Here is a 14646-nt window from a genome sequence, read left to right on the forward strand (position 1 = left end):
GGGTGCTGGCACACAGTGCAGTTCTGACATGCATTCAGGACCAAGAAACATTTTAACCTCTTGACACCGTGAGGCGTACATGTGTGGTGCATGTCATCTCTTGTTTCACACAGCAGACACCCGGGTCTAATGTTTGAGCGATAACGCCAATTGTGGACATTTTAAACCCGCAGATGCTTTGCTTTGCAACCACGGCATCTGATGCAGCTTTCCCTGGAAGCTCTGCACTCTCGGAGCCTGAATGGCTTCCTCGCGTTGGAAAGTCGTTCATTCGTGTTAATATCATGGGTCTCTGTAAAGAGTTTGAGGATATTCCAGCTGTAGTTCTAACGAAGGTCAGCAGGTAGCAAGGCTCTATAACAAAATAGCGAATCTGCCATGCTAATTCATTGCAATGTAAGGGAGAAGCAATCTGAAGATTGCATGTTCAAGCAAAAAGCTGTTTAAAAAGAAATGTAAACATTCAAATCACCCCCTTTCAACATAATAAAAATAAACAATAAAAAATAAAGACCATATGCACCGCCCCATCCCAAAATGCCCAAGCTATTAAAATAGAAACATATTTATCCTGTACTGTGAAAGCAGTAAAGGAGAAATAAATTAAAATGGCCAGTTGGAAAGAAAATTAGATTTTTTCTTTTTACGAACTCCAACATGCTATTAATAAAAAAACAGATCGCCCCACAAAAAATAAGCCCCCTTCACAGCTCAGTAGATGGAAATCTAAAAAAAAGTTATAAGGGTCAGAATATGGCACTAAAAAAACTATTTTGTCCTAAGGTTTTATCTATTGTTCAGTATTGTTAAAACACAAGGACAACTATATAAATGTGATATCGCTGTAATCATTCTAACCCAGAGAATGAACGGAACAGGTCAGTTTTACCACATAGGGAACACCGCTAAAAATAGACCCATAAAATAATGGTGCAATAGCGGTTTTTCCAGTTCTCCCCTATTAGAAATTTCTTTCCAGCTTCCCACTACATTGTATGCAATATTAAATGGTGATGTTAGAAAGTGAAACTTGTCCCACAAAAAACAAGCCCTCATACGTCATGATGAACAGATATATAAAAAAAAAAAGTTATGCCTCTTGGAAGGCAGGGAGTAAAACCGCAAAAACTGAAATTTGCCTTGTCCTCAAAGGGTTAAAACAGTAATAGATGATAATCTTTGAACAACTATCAAAACCTATTAGAGAATGTTCTATCGTGAAATATAGGACAGTGAAATAAAAACTCTTAGAAATAAAGGGGGTCATTGACTAACTGATATACTCCAGATATTTGTGCCGCAATCTATGACTTTTGCCCGCCCCAGGTCGAAACAAAGGAGTGGGCCACTAGGCCTGTCTCATTTTTCATTTTCTACGCCTATTTTAGATTTAGATTGGCGGTGGGTGCACCAAAGTTATGTAGAGGCCGGAGCCTCTATATAACTTCGGCAGATCAGTCGCTTGGCTTTATTAAATGACCCCCAAAGAGTCTGATTAAATCCAATAATCTTATAATGCTTTCCGTTAGACTCCTCCAAAAACAAATGCAAAACTGCGACAGGAAAGAGTCACACACATCCTCACATACAAGCTATATGCATGTTCATGTTTAAATGCCCACCATGCTAAAAGAATCCACTGGGTTACATTATTACGACTTTTGGCTCCTGTCTGTGTGTATGTTACAATAGGAGGACATAAATGCAATGTGAAAAGAGCCTTATGTTGCTATTTTCTTTCCAGGTACTAGGACCCCATTCAACTGCTAATAGCATCATGTCTTCTTATCAACAACAGAAAACAATAAAACCTGCAGAGCAAGGTAAAGCCTGTACTACATTTACTGTTCCTTCCCGGCAATTGCCTGCTCGCTAGAGGAGGAGACCACTGCTATTACATGCAGCGATCTCCTCCACAGCATGGGGAGGAGAGATGGTTAGGCCATTGCTTGTCCCTATACTGATTAGTTGTTGGCCTGCAGCAGATTGTGATTAAACAGCATGATTGGCCGCTCGCAAATTGGGATATTTAAGCATGCTGAAAGATCAAGATTGCCCGATGACCGAGTGTGTAATCGGCGGCAGTATTAGACGGCTAATGTGCGTTACTATGAATGTTATTAGCGATCATCTGTCAGACAATCTGCCAGTGTAATACAGCCCTAAGAATCCAGTCCAGGAGTGTGTATACTCTTAGCTACAGAAAAGCACTGTTGTTTTGCAACATATGCCTCTTATCTGCTGAACACTCTTTTAATGTCCCCCATAGACAAAGTATTTGGCGGAACTGCCCAACTGTGGCAGGGAGCTCCTGACTGTCCCTCAACAGATGATGACGAGGGAGAAACAAGGATTTGGAGTGTTTAAAGGGCATCTGTCGGCAGATTTGTACCTATGAAACTGACTGACCTGTACATATGTGCCTGCATTTTCAAAAAAAATGATGTTTTAATATATGCAAATGAGCCTCTAGGAGCAACAGGGGCGTTGCCATTACACCTAGAGCCTCTGCACTTTGACAGGGCCAAGCAGGTGTGATCACTTTTACACTGTCTGGTCCTGTCAATTAAAGTGCAAAGTGTGTGACAGTTGCAGAGCCTCTAGGTGTAATGGCAACATGTCAACCAGTTTCATAGGTACAAATCTGCTGACAGATGCTGTTTAATTCCAAAGCCTGATTCTTTTGTTTTCGCTGGAGAACACTAGAGATATCTCTCTTTCTCTCTCTTTCCTTCCTTCCTTCTTGTGCTCCCACCAAACTCTTTTTTTTGTGGTTGTTTGTTGTGGCATGTGAATGCAGATATCACGTCAGCTCACCAATCAGACAACCATTGTGAACATTAGGTTATTTTCTACTAATTTTATGTGCAGCAGCCCACATAAAAAGACCTTGACTGAAATTTTTCTTTTTTTTTTAAATACATTTGAAACTGGTATCAAAGTTTTGATGGAAAAAATAAACGTACTGCAAAAAATATTCATAACCAGCAGCCATGTTGACCTGTACTCCCTTGACGTGAACAAGAGTGGCTTTGTTTTTAGAAGATTGGAGACATTTTGGGGGAGATTTAACACGTTCAGGACCTTGGACGAGAATGCTCGTCCTAACTTGCAGGTGCTTAACACTAGGACGAACAATTTCATCCTGCAGTTAAACTGTCACTGTGAGTAAACACACAGTTATTAAGAACTGAGCTACTTGTAATTCTCCTTCTCTAATGCTGAGGAGATCAAAGCTGTGGATTAGCCTGCCCTTCCTCCTCAGCTGCAGAGTTAACCCCTTCAGTACTCCTCACACATCCATAGCCCTTCCTTAGTGCTATGTTTGGGGAGCTGTGTGACCAGTAAATGTAATTTTACAAAATTATCCAAACATGAAGTAGACATATGGGAAATGTAAAGTAAACTATTTTAGGAGGTATTACTATCTGTTTAAAAGCTGAGAAATAGAAATGTAGAAAATTAAGAATTTTTCTAAAAATTTTGGTAAATTTGGTATTTTTTTATAAATAAAAATGAAATATTTTAACTCAAATTTACCACTGTCGCGAAGTACAATGTGTGACAAGAAAACAGTCTCGGAATGGCCTGGATAAGTAATAGTGTTCCAAAGTTATTACCATATAAAGTGACACATGTCAGATTTGTGAAAAATGGCAGGGTCCTTAAGGGGTTAATCATTCCCTTTGCACCTGAAAAGTGGTGTTAAAATGTCACAGGTGAAAATTTTTAAAAAATTGTTGCATCTGCCACTTTTTGCAGTCCTCTTCACTTTTCTGGAAGGGGGCATGACCAGCCTCTGCAACAAGCTTATCTTCATGTATACCAGTTTTCTGCAGTAAATGAAGCCAGAAATCCATGGAAGCTCTGAGCTGCCATAGATTTCTGGTTAGACGCATGGACTGCTGGAGGATGTGCCTAATTTATAATGAGGCATGTGCCTTGTCATAAATTAGGTGCAACCTTTGGCAGTACAGGGTATATCAAGACAGGCGCAGAAAGTGCCAGTATTGATAAATCTCCCCCTTTGTGCTAATCTTTGCTAGTCTCTTTAAAAGGGTTTCTCGCCCATATTCATTGGGGAACACAGGAACTGTGGGTATAGCTATGTCCTCTAGGAGGCGTTGACACTAGTAATAGCTGTTAGCTCCTCCCCTGGCAGCTATACCCCCTCCAGCCTGGAGAGAGCTTCAGTTTTTTCTAGTGTCAATAGGAGGCAAGAAGCTCCTGAAGATTTTTTATTTAATTTTTTCCTTTTTCAGATGGGACAACAGTGGTCGCCTCCCTGTTCTCCCGGGGTCGAGTTGCGCCAGTGCCTGTCACCCGCACTGCTGCCTTCCCCACAAAAGACAAGGTGGACCAGGGCAGCCTCACTCCCCTGCATCCCGCCAGCCAAAGGGTCACCCATCCAAGCCCCCCTTTTCCAGCGTCCTGCCACTATGGTGCCAGTAGCTGAAGGGGTGACCTTGCTGGACCAGAGGAGGGGTGAAGATGGCGGCAAGACAGAAGATGAGGTGAGTACACGGGACTAGGTAAGTATTAACTTCCTCCCTCCCCCTTGGCATAGTTTCCAAGGGTTAACTAGTGCGGGCACGGATTACCTGGAGGGTTCCTTCTGGAGGCCTGAATTGTCACAATTCCTAGCTGCGTAACAAGGCCGCAACTTATGTCTTACAGGGGACACACAAGGCTGCCTGGGGCATTTATTTATTGGTGTGCGATATGCACAAGACCCCTAAGGCAGTCCCCCTCATCCCCCTCCATAGGCCGACTGCTTCCGGCTCATAGTCGGTTAATAGTTTGGCCTCTGGGGAAAATTTTCCTCCACAGGACTGCTCACTCGGCAGCACCATATTCCACCCCCTTTGGAAGTGGGCGCCAAGCGCGCCGCTCCGAAAAGGGTTAATTCCGGCACGACCTTAGCGCAGACGCCTCGTGCGCTGCTGAGAGTTTGTAGGGCATGGGGGACTCCGGCTGGCTACCTTGCCCAACTCTGGGTTCCAGCGGCAGGCGGTAGTGTCTATTCCTCTCCGAGGGCGGGCACCACCGGCCGGTGTGGGCGATTCGCGCTGAAACAGGATGCTCCGCTCCAGGCCCCCTCTTTTCCCCCGGCCGTCCGACAGTGTTTTCAAGGCGCTCTTTTCACAGTCGGCCGTGTATTAACTTGGCCCAGCTTTGCAGCATACTAGCCCGCAACTTCATCCCTGGGGGAGGGGCTGCGGGCTGGTGCGAATTCTTCCCACCTAGCTGTCCCCTCCCCCAGAAGCCAGCTGAGTACCACCCTGGTCGCAGGCACTTTTAACCCTTCCTGACCAGCCATTTCTTATTAGGCCAGCACTGGGTCATCAAGGGGTTAGATAAACAGTGCAGTTCTTAATATTCAAGATTTAACCCTTCCTTCACTTAATCCAGTCATGTAAAAAAAATAAAAACTAGAACATTTAATCACAGTAAGACCTCTCATAGTCCCAATCCGCCCTACACAGCCGCTTGGTTGATAATTCTGCATGTACCTTCGCAATACAGGGACCCCTGCAGAATTCCCAATACACCCTCCGGGGCCGTTGGCTGACAATCCTCCACCCGCGCAATCAAGGAGGATCTCTGTCATTCCCAATCCACTCTCCTCGGTCGTTGGTTGATAATTCTCCACCTGCACAATCCAGTGGAGATTCTCTGGAAGTCCCAATCCACCCTTCTGGGTCGTTTGGTTAATAATTCTCCACCTGCGCAATTCAATGAAGGACCTCTGACATTCCCAATCCACCCTTCTAGGTTGTTGGTTGATAATTCTCCACCTGCACAATTTAATAGTGGACCTCTGACACTCCCAATCCACCCTCCGGGTTGTTTGGTTGATAATTCTCCACCTGCGCAATCCAGTGGAGGACCTCTGGAACTTCCCAATCTACCCTCCGGGGTTGTTTGGTTGATAATGCACCGCCTCCGCAATCTGATGGAGAGACCTATAGAAGTTCCCATTCCACCCCCTGGGTGGTTTGGTTGATAAGTCCCCACCTGTGCAGTCCGCAACGGTCAGGGGCGAGATTCTGAGGGGTAGATCTGCGCGCAAGCGGATTACAGCAGGACATCTTTCTCCTCGAATATCTCCGCACCCCCACCCTTCCTCCCTGGGCCACACTCAGACAGACCCTCCAGAGAGGGTCAGTCTAAAGCAGGCATCCTCAAACTGCGTCCCTCCAGCTGTTGCAAAACTACAACTCCCAGCATGCCTGGACAGCCTACAGGTATCCGCCTACAGCACGGCATTGTGGGAGTTGTAGTTTTACAACAGCTGGAGGGCCGCAGTTTGAGGATGCCTGCTTTAGACTGTCTGAGTGTGGCCCAGGGAGGAAGGGTGGGGGTGCGGAGATATTCAAGGAGAAAGAAAGATGTCTAAAGGGGGAGGGGGGGGGGGGGGGGAGGAGATCACTGATCCAGACCCTGACGTGAATCCGAAGCAGTTTCCCAGGATTGCGTGTAGGGTGGTCTAGTACTTGTCTTATGCATTGCCCTCCTCTTCGGGAGGCAGTACTGGCCCTATACACTGTCCCCTGCCTAGGTGGCCTAAGTACAATAACACTGATTTCGGTGTGGGGAGTATACATGTGCCCTTCTGTAGGTGGCAGAATCGCATCTCCTCTGGGTTCAGTACCTGCCATATGCATTAGCCCCTTCTTTAGGTGGCGCGATGACGTTTTCACTGGTTACATTGTGTGCGGTATGCATTCCCCCTTACTTAGGTGCAATATATTGTACTCCCACGGCGTGCAGGACTCTCCATATGCACTAGTTCCCGCAGTGGGCATTAACCCCCCTTCATAGGTGGAGTATTTCCCTACCGCTGGCTTAAGTACTTGCTGTATGCTTTCCCTCTTCCATAGGTACAGTAATTGCACTACCATTGCATATGGTCCCGACTGTCGCACTATCCCTTTCTAAGGGTGAAGTGTTGCACCCTGTTGCACTTCACCGTGCTTCCTGTTGCATTAACCCCTTCCGCAAGTGATCCACTAGCGGGGAATAACTAGGCAACAGTCGGAACCCGCGGATGCCCGGTACTTTTACCCTAGTGGTATACGGGCGTCGCTAGTGTATTCGGTGTCTATCTTTCTTTTGGCGTGGGTTTTGGACAGGCTTATAACATCCTCTGTCTCAGGGGGTTACCTAGCATCACTTATGTGTCCCTGTGACCCCCCCCCCCCCCCCATCTCCATGGGCCTCCTCCATTCCTGTCGGTCATGATATTGTCCGCTTCAATGCGTAGCGCGTACTCCATTGCACATATTTGGTGGTCTGTTCCAGCAAGTCGAGTGTTCACGGACTCTGTATTTTCTACCCACCACTCCTCCTTCTCTAGGAAGTGCTTATGCTGGCACTCTCCACAGGTGCAGTTTTGTCGCTAATGCTTGAGTTTGTAGTCGGTGCAGTGGTCCTACCCTGGCGCTGGCTGGGCAGTTGCTCCTCTACAGCGCCCTTCCAGGTAGAGTCTTTAAGGTTAGCTCTACTTAAGTGGGGCAGTATGGTATGTGGCTTCTACGGATAGTCAGACCTCAACCTCAGTTTTACGCTGAAGGGGCAAGCGACTGCTACTACTGTGGGAGCGGTATTGAGTTACCACTACATATTTGGGTTCTTGCTGCACAGCTCTTTCGTCAGGTGGTGGGCTCTTTTAGCACTGAATTCGGTGGCCTCTGCGGGTGGCCCCCTCTGCTGGGGTATGGGGCTAGCAATAGGGTGCCACTCCCCTTGCCTGGCTTCCTCCTCAGGCGGAGTTTTGCACAGCCACTTATTCCTTGGCTACTTCTGTATAGCGCCGGTCTGAGACGGGGAATGGGCTTAGTCCTAGCCTATTCTTCTCCTGTCTTTTTCCTCCTCTGGCTCATAGTTCATGGCCACCCCGCATGCCTTGGTAGTTCCTGCGTTACTACCTTCCCTCATCTGTTGCACAGGGTATTCGTTTAGTAGTCTTCCATTTCCAGGCACGCTCCGGTCCAGATTGGTAAGCTGTGACGCCTCCACATCCCTCCTTCTACAGGGATTCCTTCATTGGTCCGGGTGTGCTACGGTATCTGCACGAAAGTTTCCACCTTTCTCTCCCAAGCAAGAGTTCCGGAAGCATGCGGCGGAGACGCCCTCATATCTCCTTTGGCAGGAGTTCTCCCTCCATACCGTTTTTCCCCTTCCCTTCCTACCCAGGGTTCTACGGGAGATCAAGATGGAGGGCATTCCGACAAATCCTAGTCGCTCTGGATTGGCCCGTCGCGCGTGGTATGCCGCCCTCGTTCTCCTTCTAGGAGATGTCCCTTGGTCACTGCCACACCTTCTTCCCAAGGTGCGTTTTTACATCAGCGTTTTGCTGACGGTGTGACTGTTACAGCCATTCTGACGAGGAGACTGTTTGTTTTTAGCGGACGTCATCCACACTATGACTCAGGCCAGGAAGACTGCATTGCCCAGGATCTATTATAGGACCTGAAGGTCCTTCCTGGGCTTCTGTGACAGCAGGGACATCCCCTCACTCCGTTTTCTCTCCCCACAGTCATATCATTCTTAATCAGGGTTGGACCTTGGTTCAGGCCTTCGTACCTTAATGGGTCAGGTGTTGGCGCTTCTGTCCTTGGGCAGCTTCCCGCATCCTCTGGTTCCCTGGTTCCATGACAACCTTCCTTTGGGAGTGGCACATACGGTTCCTCCGTACTGTCCTTTACCGCCTTGGGATCTGAATTAGTTCTCTCAGCGTTCCAGTCTTCTCCCTTTTGAGCCCTTGCGGGAGATCTCACTCCAGCTCCTGTTCTAGAAAGTAGTCGTTTCTTGTGGCTATCACATCCATCAGATGGTCGTCCGAGTTGGGGGGGGGTGCTCTCTTGCAGAAAACCCTTCCTGGTTCTTCACAAGGATAAGGTGGTTCTCCGGCCCATTCCTTCTTCTCCTGAAGGTGGTCTCTGACTTCCATATCAATGAAGAAATTCTCCTTCCTTCACTGTCCCTCTCCTTCACTCCCCACGGAAGGGAGTTACATTATTGGACGTTGTCAGAGCTCTGATCATTATTGGAAGCCTTCAGTCCCTTCTGGTGTACGAACACCCTTTTTGTCTTCGGAGGGTTCTCGCTAGGGATTGGCGGCCTCTGAGGTGGCGATTGCACGTTAGGTTTGGCCTGCAAGAGCTGAGGCATACCGCGCACGGAGCAGAGTTCGGCCCTTAGGTGTCACGGCTCACTCCGCCAGAGCGGTGGGCGATTTCTTGGGCTGGGAGGAATTGCGTTTCGGCTTCACAGTAATGTAAGGTGGCTACGGGTCCTCCTACACACGTTCACAAAAGTTTACCAGGTGCATACTTATGCATCGACGATCGCTGCCTTGGGCCGCGTAGTCTTGCAGGCGACAGTTCTTAGATGCCTGCAGGGACGCTTGCTTCCATGGGTCTGTGTTTTTTTTCCCTCCCTGTGGACTGCTTTTGGACGTCCCACGGTTCCTGTGTCCCCCAATGAATATGGGCGAGAAAAGGAGATTAGTGTATAACTTACCAGTAAAATCTCTTTCTCACTCTTCATTGGGGGACACAGCACCCACCCAGTATTGTTGGTCGACCACAGTTGTGGCTGTTGCTGGATTGAACCCCGTTAGGTCTTTTGGCGTTCCATGTTTTTTCTTTGGTTGGCTTGCTTCTCCTGCTGCTTGTACACAAACTGAAGCTCTCTCTCCAGGCTGGAGGGGGTATAGCTGCCAGGGGAGGAGCTAACAGCTTTTACTAGTGTCAACGCCTCCTAGAGGACATAGCTATACCCACTGTTCCTGTGTCCCCCAATGAAGAGCAAGAAAGAGATTTTACTGGTAAGTTATACAAAAATCTCCTTTTTCCCATCTGACATTTATGGCATATTGATAGCATATGCCATAAATGTCTGATAAATGCGAGCCCAACCTCCATGTCCCCATCATTTATGAGGAGCACAAGCATGATTAGAGAACTTTGCTATTCTCGGAAGTCCCATAGTGAATGGAGAGGACACTGTCCCTGCATTCGCGGCTCGCCCTCCATTCGCTGCTATGGGACTTCCGAAAATAGCCAAGCCAGTGCTTGGCTTTTTCCGAAGTCCCATAGCAGTGCATGAAAAACGCTGCACTCCATTGACAGAGAGTTCCAGAGGTGGGACACACACTTATCAGATTTTCCTTTTTTTTGTTTTTTAGGATAGGATGGGTCATCTAATGATAACCTAAGAAAACCCCTTTAAAGTAACACCTGCCCACATTAAAAATAGACTTACAAAAAAGTATGTGTAAACCTACCCCTAGGATGACCTTTTGAGTTTTTTTTAAGGAGGTTTGGAAGCAGATTTTCCTGCAGGGTTTTTCAGCCAAAGCCAGAAGTAGATTCGAAAGGAATCGGAAATATAAAGGAAGGCTTTATACACGGTTAAATGACATGATCAGGATCACGTCCTACTTTTACACACCAGCACTGCCTAGCTCATGAAGGAAGTTGCATGTCGTGAGCTGGTTTAGTAGGTATATCAGTTGGTGATGTGCTGTCTGCACACATATCACTCATTGCTTTTGTCAGAATATTTATACTGCTCTGAAAAACAGTTTAATTTATTCATGGAAAAACAAGTTAGAATCTATAAGGCTACTTTCACACTTGCGGCAGAGAGATCCGGCAAGCAGTTCCGTCGCCGGAACTGCCTGCCGGATCAGGCAAAATGTATGCTAACTGATGGCATTAGTAAGACTGATCAGGATCCTGATCAGTCTTAAAAATGCCTGATCAGTCAAAAAAATGCATTGAAATGCCGGATCCGTCGTTCCGGTGTCATCCGGCAAAACGGATCCGGCATTTATTTTTTTTCACCTTTTTTTTTCAGTCTGCGTATGCGCATAACGGAACGACGGATCCGGCATTCCGGTATTCTGAACGCCGGATCCAGCACTAATACATCCCTATGCGTTCCGGCAAGTCTTCAGTTTTTTTCGCTGGAGATAAAACCGTAGCATGCTGCGGTTTTCTCTTTTGCCTGATCAGTCAAAACGACTGAACTGAAGACATCCTGATGCAAACTGAACGGATTACTCTCCATTCAGAATGCATGGGGATAAAACTGATCAGTTCTTTTCCGGTATAGAGCCCCTGTGACGGAACTCTATGCCGGAAAAGAAAAACGCAAGTGTGAAAGTACCCTAATAGAGGAGATTCCGACTTATTTCCACAAATAAAACAAGAGCTAACGAGAGCTCATGATCTGCGCTAAGTTGACAGTTGTGTACAAAATATATATATATATATATATTTATTAATAATATTCCAGTGCAATAAAAAATACATAAAATTGGTGACAATTCAAGAATAATCAATTATATGCAATCAAAAAGACAAAATAACCTATAGGTATAGGATATAGATATAATTAATAATTAAACTGGTATCGTAATAAGACACAAGAAAATTTAAGATTGACACTTGATTTCTCACAGCGAACAGATTTTCCTGATTCAAAGTAAATTTAGGCTTTCACAATGTGATGTACTATATCAATTCAATTAGACCATCTGACTAGAACTACAATCAGTTCTCTGGAGATCACACAACTGTAGATATATCAATTGTATAGATAAATCTCCCTAGATTGGAAAGACATAATTGATGCTGCAGGTACAATTATCTCATATCAATCTAGATCCTACAAAGAACAATATGGTCTATTTAAATAAATAAATAAATAAATATGTGTATATGGCAGTTGCCTAATATACAGATGAAAATGTATACTATACCAGCTATTCGGGATTAATCTGTCTGGAAGAAATCCGTGTCAAGGTTCAGCAATGAAGTCAGGTCAAGTCTTTTTCCTCTGATCTTTCCTCTTGTGTGTCTTTCTTGGGTATTGTAATGGCTTTCTTTCTTTCCTTTTGGGTGTAGTGGCTTTCCCCTTGTGTCCCCTCATGCTATCTTTTATCCAGGGGCGTAGCTATAGGGGTGCAGAGGTAGCAGTCGTTACCGGGCCCAGGAGCCTGAGGGGCCCAAAGACCCTTGTGCCACATAAGAAGACACTGGTATTATAGAAAGTGTATGCAAGTTACACCTCTGGCTGGACAGAAGGGGTTAGGTTAAGAATTTGGTATGGAGGAGGGGGGGGGGGGGGGTGCAGTTTAAATTTTTGCCTCATGCAGCACGAAGGTTTGAGGGAAGGGGGGCCCAAGCTGAACTCTTGCACCAGGGCCCATAAGCCTTTAGCTACGCCCCTGCTTTTATCTCTCTCCTGAAAAAGGAGCTTGACTTGGTCTTCCATGTGACTATGACATCATTTTGTATTATATCATCCCCTTTTTCTTACCTCAACTCTACCACAAGGGGGCACTAGGGTTCTATGTAAGAGTTGGTGTAATTACAAATCAACTCTTCTATTTACTTTTAATTTTGTAAAATTTAACCTCTGACATAAATAAGATAAGGAAGACACTTAGATATACTAAGACATTCGGTATCCAAACACTTAACTCCCTTATCTACACATTTATGAGCCAAGAGGTAATTAACTCCCAATGTTTTCACACTCGGGGACTATCTTGGAAACCTTACCTTATTCTCTACACTAAAAGAATATATTTTGATTACCAATAATGAATTCTAATTGATTTCAGTTTCTTAGAACATAACATATAGGATAAAATATATAATACACAATACAATCACTTTATAGCTATATACTCCATACAATGAATATAAAATGTATCCCCTTTTATTAATTGGGATGGAAAAAAAACTTTAACAGATTTAGGCCTCGTGCGCACGGCCGTTGTTTTGGTCCGCATCAGTGGCTCAGAGGCGGACCCATTCACTTCAATGGGGCTGCAAAAGATGCGGACAGCACTCAGTGTGCTGTCCGCATCCGTTGCTCCAATCCGTGGCCCTGCAAAAAAATATATACCATGTCCTATTCTTGTCCACGCTTTGCGGACAAGACTAGGCATTTATATTAAATGCTGTCCGTGCCGTTCCGCAAATTGCGGAACGCGCACAGACGCCATCCGTGTTTTGCGGATCTGCGATTTGCGGACCACAAAACACACCACGGTCGTGTGCATGAGGCCTTAGTCCATTGTTTTTAAAGGCTGGCCTGCATGTTTTATGGTACATCTCTATCTTCCCTATTCAATGTACGACCTGGGAATTGTTCATGCAAGCATTCCTAACTTTTTAGTTAGTGATTCTCTGTCTTGAGAAAGCTTGAACTCGCACTGCCCTTTCAGAAAACAGACAAGATGGCTACCCGAATGTCCATATACCCATCTTTAAATGTAATCTGTATAAAGGCTTTTGTAATATTGATTCCTTTTCTGCTCAATATATCTGATGCTCTCATGGGTAGAAGGGGCAATTTATCAGAGTTGCAAGAAGGGATGATTATTGGCTTTCAGGCCGAGGGTGGCAATATGTCTGAAACTGTTAAGTTTGTAATCTGTTCATGTGCTGCTGTGGTGAAAGTGTATCGTGAGTGGACAAATGGCACCATTGTAAATAAGCGATGTGGAAACTGCAGATCATCATGTGCCATTGATGTGAGATATGAAAGTTGGTGACGAAAGTGCTTGAGGGCTGTGTGGGCTGCACATAGCGGTTACTCTGAATATTAGCTGTGGTCCTAATAATGTGACCGAATGTGTACTTCTTCCTGCTGGAACCACTTCTGGCTTTGGTTGAAAAAAAAAACTGTGTAAGGGCACATGAACGTGTGCTGCCCATTCCGTGCATTGGGGACCGCAATTTGCATGGATACCGTACATGTGGCGGGTGCAAATGGATGCAGACCCATTCAACTTGAATGGGTCCATGATCTGTCCACACTGCAAAAAAAAAATGTAGAACAAGTTAAAAAATTTTGCATTGCAGAAACACTGACAGAAAACCCACTGAAGCGCTCCGTAGTGCTTCCGTGAATAGGTCTGCATCCATGATGGAATGCACAAATGGACTGTGTCCGTATATTGCCGTCTCACTGTTTGCAGGCCGCAATACGGACACCTGTCAACAACGGACGTGTGCATGAGCCTAAACCTACCCTAAAAGTGGAGTTTAAAAAATTAAATATAATTTTTTTTTCTTTTCCAGAAACAGAACTCCTCATCCCACCAAAACTTGGTAAAACCATACAATGGAAGATTGACCTGCTTGACTAACACTGTGTCACACTGCAACAAATATATATGTGCGAATACATGAGGGCACCAGCACTGTCCCAACAGTCACTGGAAAACCAACAAGTCTGCCCAGTTTATGCATGTTATTTATATATGATGTGTTTATGTATTATAGCGTAAAATACATTTTTGAAAACTAATGTTTCTTTTACTTTGTTAGGTAGCTCTTTTCATACCGCTCTTTAATAAAAAATAAAATAAAAAGTTTTGTTTCCGATGTTGCTTTAGATTCCCTTAATCTCCAGGACGTTCTAATGTTACACTTGTCACAGCAGAGAAGCAACTAAGTTAGGCCTCATGCACACGACCGTTGTGTGAATCCGTGGCCGTTGTGCCGTTTTCCGTTTTTTTTTCGCGGACCCATTGACTTTCAATGGGTCCGTGGAAAAATCGGAAAATGCACCGTTTTGCAGCCGAGGCCGTGATCCGTGTATCCTGTCCGTCAA

At 45.4% G+C, this 14646-nt stretch overlaps 1 protein-coding gene across 3 annotated transcripts in view; it reads left to right on the forward strand.

Moving 5' to 3' along the window:
• ELP1 (elongator acetyltransferase complex subunit 1) overlaps positions 1-14410 on the forward strand; it is an 87746-nt gene extending 73336 nt beyond the window's left edge. For all 3 annotated transcript variants that reach the window (XM_044305389.1, XM_044305397.1, XM_044305407.1), the window contains 2 exons: positions 1745-1823; positions 14112-14410. In XM_044305389.1, coding sequence (XP_044161324.1) covers positions 1745-1823; positions 14112-14179 — 147 coding nt within the window. In that variant the 3' untranslated portion in view covers positions 14180-14410. The remainder of the gene's footprint in view (positions 1-1744; positions 1824-14111) is intronic.
• The last annotated feature ends 236 nt before the right edge of the window (positions 14411-14646 follow it).

Source organism: Bufo gargarizans, chromosome 1, assembly GCF_014858855.1.
Source record: "Bufo gargarizans isolate SCDJY-AF-19 chromosome 1, ASM1485885v1, whole genome shotgun sequence".
NCBI lineage: Eukaryota > Metazoa > Chordata > Amphibia > Anura > Bufonidae > Bufo > Bufo gargarizans.